The sequence below is a fragment of the Condylostylus longicornis genome, unplaced genomic scaffold, assembly GCF_029603195.1.
Source record: "Condylostylus longicornis isolate FDR11 unplaced genomic scaffold, ASM2960319v2 ptg000031l, whole genome shotgun sequence".
Lineage (NCBI taxonomy): Eukaryota > Metazoa > Arthropoda > Insecta > Diptera > Dolichopodidae > Condylostylus > Condylostylus longicornis.
Genome location: NW_026578000.1, coordinates 8142424 through 8166444, shown reverse-complemented (window position 1 = coordinate 8166444; position 24021 = coordinate 8142424). Strand labels below are relative to the sequence as shown.

General features: G+C 25.8%; 3 protein-coding genes across 10 annotated transcripts; 1 reads left to right on the top strand and 2 right to left on the bottom strand.

Moving 5' to 3' along the window:
- Positions 1 to 514: 514 nt before the first annotated feature.
- On the bottom strand, positions 515 to 4998 carry LOC129608254 (putative ATP-dependent RNA helicase DHX57). 2 transcript variants are annotated; one of them, XM_055519643.1, is made up of 5 exons: positions 4822 to 4998; positions 4649 to 4760; positions 3801 to 4563; positions 2262 to 3745; positions 515 to 2183 (listed from the first exon to the last, which is right to left on the bottom strand). In XM_055519643.1, exons 2-5 carry the CDS (start codon positions 4714 to 4716, stop codon positions 665 to 667), a joined length of 3834 nt encoding a protein of 1277 aa, XP_055375618.1. In that variant the 5' UTR covers positions 4717 to 4760; positions 4822 to 4998; the 3' UTR covers positions 515 to 664. The 2 variants fall into 2 exon arrangements, with proteins under 2 accessions (XP_055375618.1, XP_055375617.1); XM_055519642.1 differs by having other exon boundaries at positions 4649 to 4747.
- A 362-nt stretch (positions 4999 to 5360) lies between these two features.
- Positions 5361 to 9855, top strand: LOC129608546 (ribosome biogenesis protein SPATA5). Its single transcript, XM_055520127.1, has 3 exons — positions 5361 to 5885; positions 5936 to 6823; positions 6886 to 9855. The coding sequence occupies exons 1-3, from the start codon at positions 5477 to 5479 to the stop codon at positions 7995 to 7997; spliced, it is 2409 nt and encodes an 802-aa protein (XP_055376102.1). The 5' UTR covers positions 5361 to 5476; the 3' UTR covers positions 7998 to 9855.
- Positions 9856 to 10120: 265 nt separating this feature from the next.
- Positions 10121 to 23166, bottom strand: LOC129608545 (tubulin monoglutamylase TTLL4-like). 7 transcript variants are annotated; one of them, XM_055520125.1, is made up of 10 exons: positions 20848 to 21073; positions 19702 to 20355; positions 18796 to 19640; positions 18539 to 18725; positions 18179 to 18474; positions 17682 to 18121; positions 17458 to 17622; positions 17114 to 17392; positions 16627 to 16681; positions 10511 to 10676 (listed from the first exon to the last, which is right to left on the bottom strand). In XM_055520125.1, exons 1-10 carry the CDS (start codon positions 20994 to 20996, stop codon positions 10663 to 10665), a joined length of 3084 nt encoding a protein of 1027 aa, XP_055376100.1. In that variant the 5' UTR covers positions 20997 to 21073; the 3' UTR covers positions 10511 to 10662. The 7 variants fall into 7 exon arrangements, with proteins under 7 accessions (XP_055376097.1, XP_055376095.1, XP_055376096.1 ...); XM_055520124.1 differs by having other exon boundaries at positions 10540 to 10690; XM_055520123.1 differs by lacking the exon at positions 10511 to 10676 and adding an exon at positions 14869 to 15060 and having other exon boundaries at positions 20848 to 21074.
- Between the last annotated feature and the right edge of the window lie 855 nt (positions 23167 to 24021).

Sequence of the window (24021 nt, the reverse complement as noted above, 5' to 3'; positions counted from 1 at the left end):
ACATATATACATATATATACATACATATATATATATGTATATATATATATATATATATATATATGTATGTATGTATATAATGCGATAAATTAAAAATAAACAAAATAATAAGTATTAAGTTTTCGCCAACTTCACCTTCAGTTTCTGGACTGACCACAATCTATTCAGTAAAAATCAGAGCAGTAGGTGGGGATCTTCCAAGACATATGGTTTATTTTCTTTTAGTTTTAGTGATTTAGGAAAAAGTTTTAACCAAAAGTATAAACTTTACTTATATACTATGGGGTTTTAACTGCGATACAACTATATTTACTGTTGTATATTCTTGAAGGTGTCATATGAATCTGAACAAGGAAAACTTTGTTCATGTATCTCGCCATCAGCTGCATGATTAAAAATGAAATGATAATCTTGACACTAAATTATATATGTATGCACATACATGCAAAAAAAAGAGACTCAGTGAAAAAAATGCACGTACATTTATTTGAAATAAATAGACATCTGTATCAAAACTTATCTTATACATATGTTTGTATATACGTATGTACAACGTTTAGATATTTATAAATTTTTAATATGAACTGCATTTGAAACACATCTATGTATGTAGTTCTTAAATTTAGCTAAACAAATAAATTTTTTTCCTTAGAATTTTATATCATCAATCTTTTGTGACTAAATGAATGATTGTAGCAATGATTTTTTTCCCATTTTCATGATTTAATAAATTTAATAATGGATCTTTTATTTTTTCTTCCAGCAATTTTAATAATTCTAATCGTAAGCATTGAATCATTTCAGCCACTTTTAATGTTTGAGCCTTCAGCAAAATCCAACCTTTATCCATTATAATGACAAAGTCTCCGTCATGTAACTCAATTTTCAAGTCACTGCCCGAAAAGAACACAAGTGGTTTTAATGGAATCATTGTACATTCTCGAATAAAAATCCTAGAAGTTTTTATTTTCTCTTGGTATATCAAAAATGGAGATGTGAAATGACCACACTGTGAATTAGTGGATGAGGGATGTATAGCCACATATCCATCTTCCCTTGTCTTAAATCGTAGATCAGATGCTTGAACTACTTTAGGCAAGGCTCCACCGGAAGTCATTGTAAATATTTTCTCCGGTGTTAAAACTTTGACAATATTTGGATATAAAGCAGCACATAAAAGTGACACTAAAAGTCTATTATTATCACAATTTTCATTCAATTGAAGTCCAGTCAATTGAGCAATGTTGTCATTAGAGGTACTTTTTTTTGATGGTAAATCAATCGGCACAAAGCCAATCGACACCAACAATTCTAGGAATTGATATTTAATATCAATAATTGTTTCTAGTGTCTTTATCGATAAAAAATTTTCGTCTGCAAAGCATTTTCCAGAATAACGGCTTTTTTTACTATACTCTAACCATTTTTTATAAGCGGCTAAAATTGTCAAATGATCACTGTTGTGAATTGCAAAGCTACGTTTCTTGCGTTCAGCTTCATCTCTTTTATTGAACGGACAAACAAATGGCGATTTGAAACTTAAACAAGCCGCAATTGTTAAGACACTATCTAAACAATGAAAGATGGCTCCAAAAAGCATAAGTTTTCCAATGCGTACATCCACTGGTAACGCACTCAAATGATGTCCTAGGGCTGTTAAATTTTGGTCTTCATCAAAAGCTCCAATATCTTGCAATCTTTCTATAGCCGTTACAATGCTTTCTTCAGTTGGTGGTTCCACAATATTTCCCATAACCTCTATTACATTTCTATCAGAAAAAATTCTTAAAGTTTTCAATCTTAACAAAAGTTGTTCTAAAGGTACTCTGTGGATTTCTGGTATTGGTTGACTTAAAAGATGATTTTCATACCTATGACTGGTAAATAAGTGTATAGAAACACCAGGCATTACACGACCTGCCCTACCCTTTCTCTGTAGAGCGTTTGCTCTTGATTCCCAAACCAATTCTAATGATTCCATATTTTTATTTGAGTCAAAGTGTTTTTCTTTCATTAATCCATAATCTATAACAAATACACAATCGTCTATAGTTATTGATGTTTCAGCTACATTTGTACTGAGAACAATTTTCCGTTTCCCTTTAGGAGCCTTTTTGAAAACAAGAGATTGTTCTTCACTGGTTAATGTGGAATGCAATGGAACGATTATATATTTTCCTGACCTATAAATATTAATTAGTATTTATTATTTTAAAAATTTGTTATATTTGAGTACATGCAAATTTCATTAAAATTATTACCTAGGACTGAAATTTGGATTATCACATAATGAATCATGAATTGCTTGAATTTCTGCTAAACCAGGTAAAAATATTAAAATTGAACCTTCCCGAGGCCAATTATGATCACCATCAATTATGTAAGTTAAAACACTTTCTATAAGTTCTGGATTAATTTTCATCGGATCTGCTAGATAAATATGTTTGCAGGTAGTTCTGGAATAATCACAATACCTGGCATAAATTGCTGCTAAATTTAAATTTTCATCCTTAATGCCTTTCGGCGGGGCGACATTACTTGCTTGTATGTCAGCATATTCAATTTCATTCAATAAATCTTCTGTTTCTTTTTTTGAAATTTTCCTGCAGTATTGTGAATCTGCTTCCAAGACGAATCCAGATTTTTCAACTATTTCTTCTAGAAATATTTGTTCAACAGGAAATGTTCGACCAGGTATATCAATAACAGGAACGTTCCCAAAATATTTTGAAAAAATATTTGCATTCAGTGTAGCTGACATTAAAATTACTTTTAAATTTGGCCTCTTTGGTAAAATATCTTTCAAAATCATGAGTAAAAAATCAGTTTCTTCACTTCGTTCATGTACTTCATCGACGATTATATGACTTACTGTCTCTAAGTATGGATCTGATTGTAAACGTCTTAACAATATTCCAGTTGTGCAAAATGTCAATCGTGTAATATTAGAAATTTTATTTTCTAAACGTATTTGGTAGCCTACAGTTTTACCAACTCTTTCATTGCGCTCTTCGGCAACACGCTCCGCTACACCTATAGCTGAAAGCCGTCTTGGTTGTGTACAAAGTATTTCAACATGTTTGACGTCTTTAACATCTTGAAGTTGAGATGATTGAAATAACCAATTATCCAAAACAAATTGTGGAACTTGAGTCGATTTACCACAACCAGTTTCTCCACTTATGACTACTACTTGGGAAACCTCAATTGTATTCAGAATTTCATTCATTTTCATCCAAGCTGGAAGACTTTGTCGTACTTTCAGCATGGACTTATAGTTAGGATTTGATTGCTTGTCTAAAAATTTTTTTACTAAGTCTCTGTCATCATTAGATATTTTTGTTGGATCTTGTTTTTGGCCTTCACTTGAGTGAATACTACCAAGTTTGTAATGAGTTGGCTTCAATTTAATGTCAATTTCCAAACCACTGTCACAATTTCTTTCTTCATAAAAAAGAGATAATTTGCTATTCAAAAATTCTTCATTATCTAGTTTAAGATAAGATAATATTTCGTCTTCCATCTGCAAATGTTCCGAAATAGTGAAAACACAAGGCATTCCATCTTTAGCCAGTTCCTGAGCTTCACGATACAACTTTCGAGAAATCTTTAAAAGTATTTCTCTCGGAATGTCGTGACATGTTGTTTTTAGAAAAATTAAAGGAGCTTCATATGGATACTTCGATTTTTCCGGAAATCGTATTTCCAAAAAGAAAGTGTTATGCTCTTCATCTCTTTTGTTAATCTAAATATACAAAATTAATATCTTATTACCCTAAGCAAAAAAGAATATACTTCACCTTTTCAAGCCCTACATTATCTTGTATTTCTTCTGGATAACGATGTAAGTACCTACATCTGTGGCCAAATTTGCAGTGACCTTTTACATAATTACGACAAATATCTTTCAAGGGATCTTTCTTTTTTTCGTTTTTAAGCTTTTGTAAAACTTCTTTTTCCTTTTTCCTTACTTCAAATGGGCTAAAACATAAAAGGTAGTCCATTTTGAATTGCAAAGACCAGATACGATTTTTTTCTTTAACTTTAAACTTTTTTTCGTAAATCGATTCCAATGCCATTTTTTCATCTTCTCTTAATTCAAGCAATTCATTTTCATCAAAACTCATTTCCTCTTTTTTATTGTCTCCCGCACTTGTTTTACATTTCATATATTTCAAAAAAAGTAACTTTAATGCTTCTTCCGTGTCTCCTTTACAAAAATCTAAAGCTTCAGCACAATGACTACTTGGAAAACCAAAACTTTCTAATTTTGAAATAGCAAAAAGACGAAAACGGTCAACTTCTTGAATATCCCCGTTTGGTTCAAAATCCGCAAAATTTGTTGCACCCTGTATTACAAGAGTACCTCTGTCTTCCCAATAACTTTTTTTAAATTTCCCACCCATATCTTTATAGTGTGATGCATCATGCAATTGAAAATCTGTGCCATGAATGCTATACAAAGTATTCATAACCATTTCTTGGGACTCCTCCGACAGTCGTAGTACTTGCAATTCGGCCTTTACCATTTTTTTTGTTGAAATGGGCTCAGTAGTAGAGTTTCTACAAAAATCAATTTTCATTTATAAATTCATTTACGTAAATATGTTGATATGTATTTAAAAAAAATAATTATATATATGTATACGTTGAGCGTGCATCTGCAATAGGTCTTAAAAAACAATCATCAATAAGTTTCTTTGATTCTCCATCCATTTTGAAAATATGAGGAAGTTATCAATTAGAACTAAAACAAAAGTCTAAATATTGAATCAGCTAAGATTTTTAAAAATTTCAGTTTCGTAATCAAATAAAATTTACCTCTTTTTCTACTAAAACTTCAGAGTAATGGTGAAATTTTATATTAAAAATTTTATCAATTTTAATAAGTTGCCTTTTAAGTATATTTACTTTATTGCAAGGTCTATTGCAATTAAATGTTCGCCTAAAAATTAATTTTGAAATTAACTAGAAAAACTTAATGCAATGCTATGTAAAAATCTCCAATTGTCGTTTTGTATAAATGAGAAAACGATTATTCAAAGCATATTGATAAACAAAACTCAGCTGATTTTTGCAAGATATTGTCATGGGCCTGCCACTGTCATTTCAAGTTTTGAAATCGAGAATTCAATCAAATACAAAACTTACGGGATTACGTTTGCTACTATCCTTTGCCTTTAAGTACTCCAACTCCAACTCGTATTTATTATTGCACTTCGAGACTCAAACTGATTTTAACGCTACCCTTCAATTTGGCAGCAAATTGTTGTCAGATATATGAGAAACTATAAACATACATATTTACTATGACATATTTGTTATGTTGTTTATAATTTTGACATATCCACGTGCTTTTTTTATCAAAAAAAAATGAAAACAATCAATTTTTTTTTTAATTGTTATTTATGTTCTTATTATATTATTAAAGTTTTATGTGAAATATTAAGTTCTAACTAAAATTAGAAAGACAAAAATGTCAAGAAAATCATTACCAAAGAGAAATCAGCAATCATTATGGCTCAAGTGTGAAAACTGTTGTTGTTTATTTGGGTCAAAATATTGTGAAAATCATAAGCAATTCTGTAATTCCGATGCAACATTACTTGAGCAACCATTTGCTTTTATTAAAAATGAAAAACTAATCTCAAATAGTTGCAAAAGCCTGGAATCTGCAAAGATTGTAATTGAAGAAATAAAAGATCTGCAAGACAAACAAAAAAATTCATTAGTATTTATCAGCGAAGAAGTTATGAGATTATGTCAAATGAAGACTGGGGAAAACGTTGCATGTTACCCTCTTCCGGAAAAATCACCATATTTAATTCGAATGGTTTGGCCTATCCAAGACAAACATTTAGGACAAGTATTTTTTTCTGAAGAAGGTGAGAACCTTTCCCAAATTGTGTTTTAGTTATTGCAAAATTGATTTTAGATTTCAGCTTAAATTGGGAAAACAACGAAAATTGCAAATTACAAATAGAAAAACTGTGTGATGATCCTATACCAGTCAAGGAAATTACCTTAAAATACATAAAGAGTAGTTCTGAACATCAATTAGATTTTAAGAAATTGTCTAAAATGTTACAATTTCACATGTGGAATAGGATATACACCATAGGAAATATAATACACTATAAATTTTACAATAAACTCATAAAATTAGAAATAATAAATTATCAACCAATTTTAAATGAGGACGTGCAGTGCACATTTGCTTTAGATAATGTATTTAAAAATCTTAATATTGGAAAGCAAATTTATCTTCTTTGTACTAAGAAAACTGATATAACTATCTTAGAAAATGAGTCAGAAGATGTTGAAACAAATAATTTCAATAAATCCGTTCAAATTGAAGACATCGGCGGGCATGATGATGTTATTGAAAATTTAAAAGATATCGTATTAATAGGTTTAGGCATGCGAAGCATTCCTAGTGATTTGAAAATATCAAGAGGTGCTTTATTACATGGTCCGTCCGGATGTGGCAAAAGCATGCTAGCTGAAGCGTTTGCAAATTATTTTTCAACATTTGATGTGCAAATCATTAAAATCAAATCTAACGAGATATTTAGTAAATTCTTTGGGGAAACCGAACTTAATTTGCAAAACAAATTTGAGAAGGCTTTTAGTTATTATCCCAAACCTTCTTTGATTATACTAGAAGATATCAATAATTTATGTCCAAAATATGAAAATAATGAAATTATCAAGAGAGTATTAATAGCTTTTTTAAATTTGTTTGATAGTTTACACCTCAATCCACGGGGCAAAAAAGTTTTTGTTCTCGCCACAACTAATAATTTAGAAAATTTACATCCTGGTATAAAAATTTCTTCAAAAAAATTTTAAAACTTGTTTTAAAATTTAAAATTTTGATTTTAGGTATAAGAAGATGTGGAAGATTTGATAACGAGATTGAAATTCAAGTTCCGAATCCCGAGACAAGATATGAAATTCTTAAAAAGCATTTGGGGAAAGTTGATCACAAATTGAATGAGTTACAAATTCAAAATATAGCAAATATAACTCACGGTTTTGTGGGTTCTGATTTGGTAAATTTAGTATATAAAGCAGCAATAAACTCGCTTAATCGCCAAAATGAGGATAAATATATTTCTTCAGATGATATCAATTCTATTTTAAACCTCGTAAAACCAAGTGCAATGCGTCAAGTTTTAATAGAATGTCCCAATGTAAAATGGGATGACATAGGAGGACAGCATGACTTAAAATTAAAACTACGGCAGTCTATAGAATGGCCTTTACTTTATCCTGATAAATTTACAAAACTTGGCATAAAACCACCACGTGGAATATTGATGTTTGGACCGCCCGGTTGTTCGAAAACTATGATAGCTAAAGCATTGGCCACAGAAAGTCGTTTGAATTTTCTTTCAATTAAAGGACCGGAACTCTTTTCGATGTGGGTAGGCGAATCAGAACGCGCAGTTCGTGAAGTATTTCGTAAAGCTAAACAAGTAGCCCCTTCTATTATATTTTTCGATGAAATTGATGCGATAAGCGGAGAAAGATCATCTGACGGTCAACCATCTTCCGTTAAAGAAAGAGTTCTTACGCAATTATTAACTGAATTAGATGGTGTTGATACATTAAAGGATGTTACAATAGTTGCTGCAACTAATAGACCCGATATGATTGATAAGGCTTTGTTAAGACCAGGTCGAATTGACAGACTTGTTTATGTTGGTTTACCTGATGATAAAACTAGAGAAGAAATATTTAAAATTAAGCTTAAAATAATGCCTCTTCATGAAGATGTCATTTTAGAAGAGCTTATAAACAAAACTAATGGATATTCGGGGGCTGAAATTCAAGCGTTATGTCATGAAGCTGCTTTAAAAACCTTAGAAGAAAATTTAGAAGCAGAAAGAGTCTGTTGGAAACATTTTGAAATCGCTTTTAATCTTGTTAGACCAAGAACAAGTAAAAAATTGTTAGATTTATATGAACAGTATATAAGCGAAAAACTTTAAAATTTATCAGAAAGCAAACTAAGAAATACAAAATATATTCGAAATAGACTTATGAATTTTAACTATGTAAGTCTTAAATTAAGATTTTTCCATATTTTACCAAGCAGCATTTGATAGGTTACGATCGATATGGACGAACAGCCAGGTACCAAGTGTAAAGAATTTATAATATTCCGGTCATGTGTAAAATCGGTTCTAATATACAACGATAAAACCTGGTGACCTACTATGTAAAAATGCGAAACTGGGAAATTTGCATAATTTGATTTGCGATTCTTAAACGGTTTGGTATTATGTAACAAAATTGCATCGCAAAAAGTTAAAACTGGCAATAATGATTCGGAGAGTTTTCTCAAAATAAACATTTGAACTATTTTAAAATAGTCATACATTTGAAAGTACATTAGGGAGGCGCTTATTGTTAATTTAAAACAAAAAATACGGATTGAAAAAGTTTTTTGGCAGGTGAGTTCAGATTTAAATACTGCTCTTGCTAAGAAAACCATTTCGCTTATTATAACCGAAGTTTGAAAGGCTATAGATAAAAAGTTAGGTCCCACAAAAATAAGGCTGGAAAGAAGCAATGTCTAGAAAAAAGAAGCGAAACAAATTTGGCATAATGCATGAATTTTATCATTTTCGTAAACCAGAACGGTTTTGGAATTTATTTTGACCCATAACTATAATTATTAATTAGAACAATTTAGTTAAATGCGTAAATTTGAAATGCAAGTTCTTTCGCAATAAGATTCGTAAACAAAATGACAAGTGAATGAAAAGTATCCCAATGAAGCGTTCTATAGTAACCCTTGTGATATTTTCGCATACGCTAATTTGCGATATTCGATTAGCATAGTGTCGAAATTTTAGAGGCGAAAATCATTTAGCGAAAGTAGCGCTACGTAGTAGGCCACCTGACTTATATTAAAATAACTAATCAGAAGCTGCAAGGTCTTACTAATAAATGCCTCAGAATACCATGCTAAATGCCAAATAGTAAAACAATATGAAGTGGATTTACATTAATATCTCGAAATACAGTTTTCGCTTTTCAGCTAAAAATTAATTAGTGAATTCTAAATTTATATTTGAAGAAAAAGTTCAATATGCGGACTTCTTCAATCGCATTATATTTTTGTAAAATATATTTAAATAGAAACAAAAATGAAAATCATTTGGTTCTATGAATTAATTCATTTTTTATTATTCTAATATAACTCAATTTTGTTTAAAAATAAACTGAAAATCTCTTACTCAATTTTAAACGTATTCTGCTTTTTTTTCATTTTAATTCCAAAATAAAAAATGTTTCTCAAATTAAAAAAAAAAATAAACACATTATATAATTATTATTTTTTAAATAATAAGTATGTTACATACCTAAATTCAATAATATGATCATTCAGTCTTATTATCAGACATAAAACTGTATAAAAAAAGTTAAATAAAAAGTTCTTTTATTCCTCTTGTGTTTATTTATAGTGTTGTATATTATGGTGTTGATCCGAATCAAAATAAAATTTGAACATATTTATGTATGTATGTACATACAATGAGCTGCATTCAGGACGAAGACTGTTAAACATCTCTGATTGAATGAGTTGTGCGCCAGAAATATTTTATAATTAGTAATTGCGCATTAAACGTTAAAGTTAAAGTTTTGATTATTGCTATGATATATTAACCCCATACGATCGTCCTTAATTCTTTTAAAAACGAAATTATCAAATAAAAACTATGCACATGCAAATGTACATATTTTCTTTAGAAATATTTAAACTAATAGACCATTATTTTAATATTACACTTTGAGAAAGAACGATATCTTTCCTATTTTCAAAAGATGCAAATGCTTCAAGAACTTCTGTATAAATTAAGTCATCTGTATGCGCTTATTATTGGGTACTGGAATAAAAACTGTTAAGATATGTATATCTCAAAGAATTTGTCAGCTCACTGCTCTGATGTGTTATATTTATATAATATGTACAAAAGTTGGGATTATTGCTTTTATTTTGTTGGATTTTTAAATAACTATTCACAAATATGTACACAAAATACAATTAATTATTCAAATAAGCACAATATAATACGTTTTCATGAAAGAAAAACAAAATAACAAATAAAATTTTTAAATATATTAATATTAATAATATTAATAATGAGTTTTTTATTTTTCCTTCTCAATAATTAAGACGTTTTAGTTAATTTGCCTTTAGATATCAATGATGGTTCGCATTCGTGGTGTTGATGCTGTTGCTGTAACTGCTGTTTGCTATATAAAAAACTATAACTTTTTGGCCTCTCAATTATAGTTGGAGTTAATGATGTTAATGGTGTTGCTATTATTATTGAATTTGGTACGGTTGATGTTGTTATTTTAATAGGATTAATTACATTATTTATATTTGAATTTCGTCGAATTCTTGATTTGAATGTTGTTTGTGTTTGATGTAATCTATTGCTGAAATTCTTTGCTCTAATTGTTTCTCTTGTACTAATAATTTCTTTTTTGTTATTCTCATCTTTGCAGCTTTTGCTAATGCCCAACATGTATATTTCGTTCCCCTGCTTTTGTTGTTGCTGACCCATTTTACTATTTGGGATGTTGTCGCTGTTGCTGTTGGCAACATCATTGGCGAGGCTGATATTGTTAATATTTTTTTCATTGTTCGAGTCCTAATTTGTATGTTCTATTATTAGTAAATTTTTTTTTGTAGAGAACCGTAGAGAAATACAATATAAAAATAAAAAAAAAAAACAACAAAAAAATAGAGACAAATTTTCAAAAAAAAAAAATCAAAATTTAAAAGAAGCGATAATTGAAAAAAAATAAAATATGTATTTAAAAAATTTTAAAACATTGGCAACACTATTTCCAAACAGTGAACTTTTAATACTTGATTTAAATTTTTTTAATAATATTTGTATATAATTTTATTAAATTAATTTTTAAAATACTTAATATAACTTCAAATATTTATAGTATTCTACATGCGAAGATTAAATGCAAGTGAAATTTTGTTAAAAAAAAAAAACAAAAATAAAAATTATTACATTAAAATTTTTAAAAATTTAAATTTCTCAATTTAAATAAAATGCCGAACTTTTAAAATGTACCGAAAACAAATCTAACATTAATATCAAATTTTTTATTAATACAAAATTTAGAACGTTATTGTTGAAATTTTGCAAAACTTGATTTGTTTAAATACTCGTATATGATTTAAACTTTTCAATTTTAATTTTTATACTCCCAACATTATAAAATTGGAAAATATTAAAAAATTTTATTGTTATGAAAATTACAATTTATTTACACAATTATTTATCCCATAGATTTTTATAGAAAGTACCGCAATTAGTTCATATGCATTTAATTTAAATTTTATCTAATATTAAACTAAATAAAAAACTTAAGAATATATTTGAATAATAAAATGCATTTTCAAATGAGTAAATGTTAATGTTATTGTTTTTGTGAATAGATTTTGTTTTTTTTTGTGTTTGTTCTTGAAATTGAATATAATAATCAAATTACAAAAAAATGAGATATGGCAGTTGCAATGAGGAATAGAAAATGAACCTGTTTACACGTGTATGCATACACGTATAAAACTTCTTTTATGCTTCCCACTCCGTTTCTTTTATATACTATTTTATTTTCTGTAAAAAGAGGGTGTAACATGCATAAAAGAAGTTTTCTGCATACGGTCAATGCATCCACATCTAAAAAAGGTCAATGTATGTAAGAGTTATACATGATTTTCTTATTTTGTTTGTCGGGCTATTCTGGCTATGCACTACAAAATGATTGAAAAAGAAAAAAATATTATAAAATTTGAATATTAATTATAAATGATTATCCAAAAAGAAATAAATACTCAATTATCTATTATATAAAAATACATAACTTACAAATGTTTTGCATATGGTAGATGTAATATAAACTATTTTTTTTTTGGTGATTTCGTACATTATTAGTTATATTTTATACATATGTATGTATATGAATTTTATAGCTAGATAATTCAAACAAATTTTTTATATGAAATAGTTTTTATTCTAAAAATTATCAAATTTATTTTAGTTTTTCCACTAATTTCATAAAGTTTAAAACACATATATTATTACTTTTTTAAACAAAAAAAACCTATTTGAACAAAATAGAAAGTTTACTTGAAAATTATTGTAAACATTTTAATTTCATATTTTTATTTATATTTAGTTAAAAGTATAAAGCTAAAAAATTTATTAAAAGTGTTTTTTTTTTTTCAAAAAGTTGAGAAAACGTGTTAGAATTTACCAAAATGCAGATCTAATGACAGTTTGATTTAATCAGCAATGAAATTTCAATTGCTCAATTAAGCAAATTGACGTTAGATCTGCATTTTAGTAGACATCCTAATATTGATATTCTTAAAAAATAATTTTTTATCATAAGATTGAAAGAACAATTTTTTTTTAATTTGTAAACTTTTTACGAAAAAAAATTATTTTCGCGAAAATTATGCAAAAACATAATTTATAGCATAAATTCGCAATTATTTTCTTAATAATTACTATTACTATTTACTGGTACAAAAGTACCATTATAGAATGTAACGTAGTTTACTTGAAAAGACATAATTATTCTAAGCACATATTGACAATTAAATTATTTTTTTACTATAAACCAGACCACCCGCTTGCTCTTTTAAAAGCAATGAAAAGAACAAATTTAAGGAAATTTTTAAAAAATAAATTGTAAGAGACAAAAGCCAATATTAAATTTGTGTAGCTAAATGTTATTTATTTAAAAAGTTATTCCACTAACGAATAAAAAAAAACGAATATATTTGAAATTGATTAGTTAACTTAATTATAGAACAGAAATATTATATAGAAATAAAGGAACTATTAAAATTGCAATAAAAATTAGGAAAAAAATTAAAATTTTAAGCTGAATCGAATTTTTAAAAATTATTTTCAAGAATAAAATGTTGTTATTAAAATTTTAAAATTCTAACAATGTAAAAAAATTTTATTAATTTAATTAAAATTAATTAATCGTGTATGCCAAATGCAGGTCCCTAAATTCAAAACTTCAAAATTAATGTTATTTACTTTATAAATTTAAAAAAAAAATGTAATTTACTTTTTCAAATACCCATATCAAAATGAAAATTTATCCAAATGCTGCTGTAAGGAACATAATAAATTCTACATTGTTAAAATAATTAGAATAGCAAAATTCAGGCTAAATTCAAAAATACCATTTTTAATGCCTCAACACACTTTCAAAACATTTTAAAGTTTAAAAATTAAAATGGAAGTTTTCATTTCCAAACTAAAGAACCTTAACTAAAGATCCTGAATATTACCAGAATACTTGGAAAGCAATTTAAATTATATGGGGTGTATATGGGAGATCGGATTAACAAAAGAGTTTATATTACAATGCAACACGTTTATTCAATTTATTATTTTCATTGTGGTTAAAACAAAAAAAGGAATACGATATCCAATTAAATTTAGAAAACATTGACATGATTTATACTCAACATGTTTGTTGAGTATAAAACTTTGTTTTTTATTGTATTTTTTTTTTAAGTTGAGTTAACATGATATGAAATTTTTGAATTAATTTTGAATGACTTTTTTATAAATTAGAGTAATTTATAAAACCTGTTAAAAGAATCTTGAAATTGTTGATACTTTCATATCAACGTTTATACTTTTTTTTATAAAATATTATTTACTAACAAATTAAAATAGAAAAAAATTAACAATAACAACAAATTAGTGGAATAAAAATTAAAATTTAAGATTAATTATGACAAAACTATGAAATACTTGGCATTTGAATAATGTAGTTTAAAAATTTAGGGACTCGTTATTAATACACGTACGTATCAATATAAAATTCATGCTTTTTTAAACCGAAAAAAATCAAATTAAATTAAATTAATAGAATTATTAGAAACTAACACATAAAAAATATTTGGTAACCAAAATGTATATAAAAAAAAACAAAAAAATTATGATGTTTGTACAACTTACTGTCTTTAACATTAATTGTTTTCAACTTCTGTATGTTAGCTATATAGTTACTCTACGTTATTCATCATAATAATATATGTATACAGTTTACATATATGTATATTATCTTATGTGTATATAAAGGAAATTATAATTCTAATTAATTTTGTTTTGCGTTTTTTTCTTTATCAGTTTTATTTTCATTTTATATTTATATATTCTATTTATTTTGTACGTTATTATTAAATAATTAGCTAGTGGCATAATAATAATAATAATAATAATAACTTGAGCAAATTACTATTTTATTAATACATTATTAATATTTGTAATACAAATATATATATATACATATAAATATTGTACATAAACACTCAAATGTTCATACATCTTACTCTAAATCTTTTAATATCGAAATTATTATTTTTTTAAAAAAAACAAATTTCTAATATAAAAAGTTTTTGTGATTTTTTGTTTTGATAGTCAAAAAGATTAAAGATTTTTTGTTATTGTTGTTTTTTTTTTAGAAAAATAAATTTTTTAAGTTTTTTTGTGTTTTTAAATTTATCTATAAAATAAGTTTGTTTTGTAGTAAATTGTGTTTGATGTTTTCACATTTGTAGATAAGAAAAATATAGTAAAAAATTTTTTATTTTCAAAAAACTTAATAAAAAAATAGTCTCGGCTATCGTTTAAAATTTTGATCAAAATAATTTTACTATTTATGTATTTTTAAAATTTTTCTACAATTTTTTTTTTAATATTTAAGATTTTAGTATTTTTAAAAAGGTTAAAAATATTTAATTGATTTGATTTTTTTTTTAAATGATTGATTCAGCAAATTATTTTAATTGATTTTCGCTATATTTTTTTTATTTATAATTGTAATAAGTAATTTTGTTTTATTATTATTTCTCTTTTTTTTTTCTTTATTTTCAAAGTTTAGTAAAATTGTTTATTAAGAAAACAGTAAAAATTAATAAAGATACAGCTTCAATTATGTTTTCAAAATCCACTTCAAAAATTTGATGATGTAGAATTCCTGTAAAAATGACATGGCAAAGAATATAGAGAAGATAAAAATATGAATTTTCATATTGTAAATAATTAATTCATTTTTATAATTTATTTGCATTTTGAAAATGTAACCATTTTAACATTGACAGTTTTATTTATATTGTTATTATAAAAGCATATTTGGCTGGGAGTTTTTATTTTCTTTTATTTTCAAATTCAATATTTAATGATGTTAGTGGATCACAAAAATTTATATTTAATATAGTTAACATTTTTTTTTGTTTTTCGAAAATTCAGAAAAAATATAAAATTAGTTCAATCTGTGGTTAAAAAACAGAAAAGAAAAACAAATCAAAACTTAATTTAAAAATACATATTGAAAAGTTAAATTTTTTAATATTCTTTTAAGCCACTTTATTTTTTACGAAAAGAAAAATAAGTTAAATGATTAAATAAAATTTTCAAAAAATTTCTCCAACAAAAATTTATTAATTTTAAGTATGTAATTGTTTTATATCACAGTATTAATAAACAAGAATTTATGTTATGTTTTTTTGACTTGTTACTAAAGATGTTGATTTTTTTTAAATTGTAATGAATTTACAGTATTTAAAAAAACATAAAATTAAGGACACTAAATATTATATAACCAAGAATGTTAGTTTTTTGTTAATGTATATTTTCTCTTACTATTAGTATAAAAAACGAAAATGATATGAAATAAAGTCGGGCTGCTGTTCTGTTGATACATAATGTATTTTCAATTCAATTTCAATTAGGAAGAGTGGGAACGGAAAAAGGACATTATAATAATTATGAAAAATAAAATTTGAAATGAAAATGTTATCTTGAAATTGTTTATTAAATTTTCATACTAGTGTTTAGTTTAGTTTCTTTAAAATATTTATTTACTTTTATATGTATTATTATTATTCGATAATTATTATAAAAAAATTACAATTTACAATTTAAAAACTACATTTTATAATCATTATAACGAAATCACACATAAATTTAAAAAATAAATATGTTCTAATTGTTGAAATCACTAGAAAACACTTTCATTTTTTTATATCCATAACTAATATTGTTTTATATAAATCAAAGATAACTCTTTAAATAAAAATATTAACACACTTATTTAAATTATTTTTACTTTTCTTACTATTTCAATGTTCTATTCAAATGAAATTTACTAGCTTAATATTATATAATATACATGACCTTTCTATAACCTACCTATATACATAATACATATGTATATAGTTACACTATATATATATATATATATACATATAAGTTTATATAATTAACCTATACTCAAATAAAATTTTAAAATTTATTGATTAGTAATTTATTAATATATGTATGTAGTTCATTAATTTTTAATTCTATCTAAAACAAAATTATTTTCTAAAAAATTAGAAACATTATTATTGGATTATGTACTTTCCTAAATTATTATCAAAGCTTGTTCAATATTAATATTTTATATATAATTCATATTTATAAGAATTATTTTTATTAGGTTATTATTTCGGCATATTTTGTTTTTCAATCATAAGAGAATTTAAGAAAAAAAAAAACTTACGATAATATAAAGCACGACATCGCCAGTAAAGAGCTTGTATTGCACGCCAAAAGCCCTCAGATTATAAAGTAATTTGATATTTTTTTTTTAAACATTTTTTTACATAAAATTTTAGTTTTTTTTTTGTTTAGAAGATTTGAATATGTTTTTTTTTTGTTTACAATTGTTTTTGTAAATTAAAAAAAAAAGAAATATTATGTAAATTAAATAAAATACATATAAAAATTACGTATAAAAATTAAAATAAGTGCACTTACATAATTTTATTATTTTTAGGACATTTTTGTATATAACAAAATTAAATTAACAAAATAAAACTAAACAAAAAATTGAATAAAAAAATTAAAAATGATAAAAATTAAAAACTGTTTTCGGAAATTGACATATATTCTTTTCTAAAAGTTTTGGATTTTTTATTCTTTTTAATTATTTCACTAGTTTGTGTTTTTGTTCTACTAGACAAAATATAAGATTTAAACTGGCTTACCCTTTGGGCTGGTACGGGCGGTACTTGTAAATGATAATTTGTTTCACATAATTCGCTTAAAAGTTTGATACCAGCGTTACGATTGTTACTATAGCGATGTTCCCATGCATCTAAGAGGCGATTATAATATCTGGGACTCTCAGTATATTTTAATAATTTATAAGTTTTATTTGTTGGAAAAACTCTTTCTAATGGAAGACAACGTGCTAGTTCATCTTCAGATGTTATTAAACAACGGACATCATCTGGAGTTAAATTTTCTAAAATAGTGTCCAGGTACTGAAATATCAAACCAAATATATATTGCGTAATATAAATATGAAATTAACAGGAATTACAAATACCTCATCTCGATCTTCTAGATCTTTTCTTGTAAATTGGTTATGTTTAATTTTTTCTGTGCGAGATAAATAAGTTACATATAGTCTCTTATCGTAGCAAAGAGGTCCTTTAACTCCAGTTTTAACACAAATCTCTTTTTGTTTTTCGGAAGATAGCTTTGGGGGCACCTTTTTAAATTAAATATTTTTTAATGATTAATAGATACAAAAGAAAACAGAAAACTTACATGATATAATGCTGTATTTAAAACAGCTTGAACTAAAGGACCTTTAACATGCATATCTAATGGCAAATCCGAATGCAAAGAAGGTGAAATATTTACTTCTAATAACCAAGGTACCAAGTTTGAATCTAACAATATATCAAAACCAAACAACTCAAACGTATTATATCTACTGCCAGTATTGATTTTAACCATGTTATTGATTCCTTCTTCGCCAGCTAGTAAAGTGCGCAGAACCAAATTTTTCATTGTAACCCATAGTGTAGATATATCAGTTCCGGTATTTGATAAATATGTCATTAAAGATTTCAGTGTCCATTTATGACCGTCACATGCGTTAACATCTTCATTCTTAGCATAGTTTGTTGAATGTTTATTTATACTATAATTTGTTAAATGCATACAGCGATCATGTAAAGTTTCTGCTTTCATGCTATATTTTACTGCAAAATAATTTTAAAGCAATAAGTTTTATAATATGCTCATAAATAGTAAATTACCTGAGGCGAAACGAGCCAAACCGTCTTTGTACATATACACCCGAAGAGGATTTATTGAAGTAACTAAAACATATAATCTGATATCAAATTTGCTTCCATTAATCAATAACGGACGTTCTATATATCTTTGAACAATTAGTGGTTTTCTTTTTGGAATTTGAGACCATGCAAATACTACTCTGATGCCGGTGCCTCGAGCACTAGCTGGCGGCTTAATAATCCATCGAATATTACGCTGCTGATATTTAGGCCACGTTTTCCTTAAAATGTTTATATCGTGGGGAAAAATATATGTTCTAAAAAAAAAAAAAAAAATTAATTAAAATAGTCAAGTAGGAAATTTCGGTTAAAGACAATTACTTTGGCATGAACCCAAATTCCTTTTTTCCGTGACGGTTAACTTGTTTTTGTAAATTTTTCCAACATGAGTCCTTACGCCCAATCTTAAATGACCCAGGTAAATGATTCATTTTTTGATAAGGTCTGATTGTTCTGAAACATGGGCTTTTCATATGTTTTCCCCATGTTCCCATCCACTCATTTGTTTCTAATAAAATAATTTTCAAAAAATTAATAAATTTGTGTTTTTCTTATACAATTTATTATATATTACTTACTTTTTAAGACACGGCAGCCTGAATTAACTAATGTGTAACGAACCACTTTTGGCATAACTTTTGACAATTTCCATTTCAATACTTTATGAAGTTCTGGGGGTACAGGTGGACCTTTTTCTAAATTTGTCGCAAATGACAAATATGGTGGAATATTTGGGAATAAACTAGGCACGAGTACAGATTCTGGTACTGAAGGTATGGAAATTTGATTTTCAGGTAAAATCGGCGATTCTGATTTTTCAGATCTAGAGAAAGCATGTCCGCTATAACCATCTTCTGAATCAGATGATGATTCAATATAATCATCGTTTAATTCATATTCCTCATCTTCATAACAACTTTCGTTATCATCGTCTTCATCATTGATCTGGTGTTCATGTCCAATTTTTTTTTCCTTATCTGTTGAAGAGCTAAATCTTTCGTGTTCAAAATTTGAACAATTTTCTACAACTATTTTATTAGAAATTTTCGATTTATGTGATTTTCCTAAATTGTTATTATTAAATGGAACTATAATTTCTGATTTTGGCATAGGTAAAACAGCATTAGAAAACTGTTCAAAAGTCCTCGGTGGAGGAGTTGCTGATTTTGCTTTACGCATTGATTTGAAACCAATATTATTATCATCGCTATCAAAACGTTTTTGCACATTCCGGGTAAAGGTTGGTGATGGCGATTTAGTTCTACATCTTCTAAATTCATTGAGATTTTTCGATGAAGGTCGCGCCGTTTGTGGAACCCTGGCAGATGATCTAGAATTTATCAATGACTTCTTCGTTTTTGGTGATCTAGGGGTTTGACTATTATTATATATTAAAACTTTCGGTGGTGAAGTTCGCTTGTTACTGTAAAAAATATTAAATAAGTAAAATGAAACGTTTGCTTATTGAAAAAAATTTAACATACTCATTTTTATTATTGATTTGATTTTGATTTAACGAGTAATCTTGGGCGGCACCACGTATTCTATATTGTTGGAGAGGTGTTGGTGGAAGCTTTTTGGAGGCATTACTTCTATGTTCATTTATCAAATTATTACTAATTTTAATAGTAGATGGCGAAAATCTTAACTCACTAATATTGTTAGGTTCCGATTCACTACGCGTTTGAAATTTGTTTTCATAATTTAAATTTAGAGTTTTCTCTACAGGTCGCTGATAACAAGAATCAGAGTATTCTTGTTCGATTTTATTATGTTGCAAATAAGAAAAATTTTGAGAATTATTGTAAAATCCATTACCATTATGACAACTAATATTACTGGCAGTATTAAAATGTTGATTCTTTAATTTTTCTCTAAATATATCCACATCATATAACCAAGAATTTTCTTCATTATCAACTAGTAGTTGTGTTTTATCTTTATTTGAAATTTTTTCTCGTAATATTGAAGAAAATTGCAAATCCTTATGATGAATTTTATCGTTCATTACGCTTGCACTTGAAATTGAACCGTTCGTATCATTTCCTTTTGTTGTTGGTGATTTTTCTAATAAAGAGGCCATTTTCTCATAAGGATAAAAATAGTCTGCCGCGTATCTTTCTTCGGTTTCATAAAAACTAGAAATGAAAAAATAAAACACAAAAATTTTTTTAGAAACAGTATTGGAAATAAAAATATTATTTCAAACCAGCTTCATTTTTTTAAATTATTTGATTTGTATTAATCAATTTATATATGTATAAATCGTATATGTTTTGAAAATTAGAAAAATACTTCAGATTAAATTTGTTCAAACTTAGAATAAAATATTGATATAAAATTATTAATGGCCTTGTCAAAGTTTGATAAATATATATTAACATAATTTAAGAATAAGAATGTGAAGGGTGTTAAACAGATCTGTATTTCGTCATTTTTACTGTAGTATATGCTACAAAAGTAATTTAAAGTAACATTAAATTATAATAAATAATGTATTTAAGAGTAATTCAAAAAAAGTCTGTAAAACTAAAACATTACTTAACAAATTTGTTTAGATACAAAACTTCTTAAAATTTTAAGGGTATAAAGATAGTCTGTAAAAAATATTATATTTCTTATAAAATTACTAATTGTATTGTCTTCCAAAATTAACTGGTGCTTTTTCTTCATAACTGTATGCTCGACTCCTGGTTGTATCATAACAGTGATCAGATAAACCATATAATGATGTTGATCTAGGTCTTCTAATTGTTGGCCGAAAACTGTTATAATCCATTTTTCTGATTTTTTAATCGTTATAAGCGTCTTTTATGACTTCATGATTGTTTTAAAATTATATTTCGAATGATGTTACCCTTAAGCACTTTTCATAAAAAAAATATTGAAAAAAAGAAAAATAAGTTTGAAATCTTTTTTTCCTTTATCTTCATGAAAAACCCATATTAATATTTATGCAACATTCATAAAAGATACACATAGAAATTTCGGTTTTAAATACTTGGAAGTTTTTTTTTATTTGCTCGTTTTAGATTTAATTTCATGCTTGTTTTTTAAAAAGAATAAAATAATAACCAATTTTATAAAAAAATAAAGCATAATATTTTAATCATTATTTATTTATAAAAATTTTAATTATTTATATCGATTTTTTATTTGAATTTTAAGCTATTTTTGATTACAGTTTTATTTTACCACCCCTTTTAGAATTTTATTTAATATAAAAATAAACAAAGAATATTTGATTGACGTGTGCTTAAAACATTTGTAACAGGACGAAATCAAAAATATATGTTTAGTGATAAGAATATAAAGTTCAAGGATAAAAAATGTATATATATTATGTATCTTATTTTAATACCAAGTAGACACTAATGTGTGTACTTAAATGGTTCAAGGACATTATGTAAGTGTGAATATACTTATAAAATTGAAGGACACATCTCGCAAAAGAAAATTAATGCAGGGTTTATTATTAGAAAAATAGATTACTTTCCAAATTTTAAATAAATTTTTTCTGTATTTTTTCTGTTTATTTTTACGAAAACTGAAAATTATTTAAATTTATTCATGCATAACACAAAAAACAAAAAAAAATTTAACAAAAATTTTTAGGAATTTGTTTGTTAATTGAGTTTCTAATTAAGTAGTGAGGTAGGTAGGTAATCAATTAATTGATAAGTACTTAATCAAAATAGAAATTATGGAAATAAGTTGTTGTGCATAACTAATTACCTATATTACATAAACTAGTATTAAAAAGAAAAAATTGTTTAAAGAAAGGGAAGCTTACCAAAAAGTAAAAAAAGAAACTATTAAAAAGTAAGACTTTAATTCTGCACATGGCAGATCATTTCCAGTTATAGGTTAATTCTAAGAAAATTGCAAAACATTATAAAAAGGTTATAAAAATTATATCTTTAAACAGGAACATTTCTCCAAACGTTTTCTTTCTTGTTATTCTGTACAAGAAAATTTCACATTTCAAAACTTTTGTTTTCTCATAACACACAATTATAGATTGGTAGGCATACCTAGTTAGATACTTATTTTAAGTTTCTTTGCAGGCTTTACTTTTTAATTCTACATTTTTTTTTGTTCTTTTCTTTTTCTAAGAAAATTCATGTCAAGGATCTTCTGAATTAAAATACCTCTGATTGTATTTAATTGTTATAAGGGTATATATATATATATATACCCTTATAAAACATGTGCAGATACTTTCAGTAACCTCTTGAAGTTTTAAATCTAATCAACGAAAATTCCACTAACTTATTACACGCAGTCCCTAAAAATATCTACAAGACATGTGCATAAATAATATGTATGACGATATGTGAATAAAAATAAAAAAATATTCTAAAAACATAATAGTCATCAAAGAATTAATATTGAAATAATTTTATTAATAATATTTTCTATCATCACTAACCTAAAGTAGAAAAAAATTCTATAACTTATTTTATTACAATTTGTCATAGAATTTTTATTAATATTTAGGCATAATATTACAAAAGTTCATACATTAATTTTCAACAAAAATAAATTTGTTTTACTGACAGGAAATTATATGGAAATAAAAATTGGGTTTGACCTACAAAACACGTTTTTTCTTTTTTTTTTAAACAGAGATGAAAAATTACATATTTGAATAGAAATTATAACTGAATTGATTTTCACAGAACATGCTAAAATCAATAACTCATTACAGATATAACATAAAATTATACGTATGTATGTATAACTTGGTACTCACATTTAAAAAATATATACGACGAAAAAAATACAATATGTAGACTATAGTAAAAATAAATAACTTTAAACAATTAGATTTTTATTAAAAATTCTAGTTATTTATTAACTTTTTAAATAAATATGTATACTATTCCACCATCTACAAACTACAAGTAAACTCCAAAAATCCGTACCGAACACCAACTAAAAATATATCCTTCTGATTTCTTTCTATTATAATACATTACCTACCCAGGCTTGACATTATTGGCGCAAAAATGATTGACATTTCACGAGAATCGAATAATTTTTTATATGTATAACATACTGATGTCAAACCCGTGGGTTGCCTGTTACCACATTGCCATACAAACTTTTTCTAAAATTAATATTATGTTAATGTAGTTAAGTATTTAGCAAAAATTTGTATATATTGAATTTTTTAAAATTGCAATTGCGTAAATTTTATCAAATGTTTACTAAATTTTCAAAACCAACTTAAATTTTAATTATGCAAAAGAAAATCATATTATTTAAATATACGAATTATTATAAAAGGGATTATAACGGCAAATGCATTAATACTAATTATGCAGTTTACTATGAAATTCGTTCTTATATATTAGTGATTGTCCAATTATAAAATAATTTGATGCTTTCTATATATTTAATAATACAAGATTGTTATTTTGAGTTTTTTTTTATTTAAAATAAAACAAATGAGTGTACTTGAAACTAAAATTCTTTTTAGGACCATCGCAAACATGCAAATTATGGTTTGGCAATTGTTTGATAGCTTATTCTTGTTCCATTAGTTTATATTAAAACGTGTAGACGTGCAATTTTTATGATTTTCATCAAACTCAATTAATCATAAATTACAAAACTTTGCATTCCAACAAAAGATGTAATATACAGTTTTGCACTATTACCAGTAGATGGATTGTCAAAATATTTAATTTTATTGTTGCCTGATGAATTTACGAGACGATTGACGAATAAATAAAAAAAAACAAAACATTGAAAACGGAATGTCAAAAATAGAAAAATAAAAATTAAAATGAAAACAA

Coding starts and splice junctions, on each gene's coding strand:
- LOC129608545 (XM_055520120.1), bottom strand. CDS start 20,996: ATGGATTATAACAGTTTTCGGCCAACAATTAGAAGACCTAGATCAACA. Junction 20,356..20,847: donor TTTGGAAGACAATACAATTA/GTAATTTTATAA, acceptor TTTCATTTCTAG/TTTTTATGAAACCGAAGAAA. Junction 18,122..18,178: donor TTTGGCTCGTTTCGCCTCAG/GTAATTTACTAT, acceptor ATTATTTTGCAG/TAAAATATAGCATGAAAGCA.
- LOC129608254 (XM_055519643.1), bottom strand. CDS start 4,716: ATGGATGGAGAATCAAAGAAACTTATTGATGATTGTTTTTTAAGACCT. Junction 3,746..3,800: donor ATAATGTAGGGCTTGAAAAG/GTGAAGTATATT, acceptor TTGTATATTTAG/ATTAACAAAAGAGATGAAGA. Junction 2,184..2,261: donor AATCCAAATTTCAGTCCTAG/GTAATAATTTTA, acceptor TAATATTTATAG/GTCAGGAAAATATATAATCG.
- LOC129608546 (XM_055520127.1), top strand. CDS start 5,477: ATGTCAAGAAAATCATTACCAAAGAGAAATCAGCAATCATTATGGCTC. Junction 5,886..5,935: donor AGTATTTTTTTCTGAAGAAG/GTGAGAACCTTT, acceptor AATTGATTTTAG/ATTTCAGCTTAAATTGGGAA. Junction 6,824..6,885: donor TTTAGAAAATTTACATCCTG/GTATAAAAATTT, acceptor TTTTGATTTTAG/GTATAAGAAGATGTGGAAGA.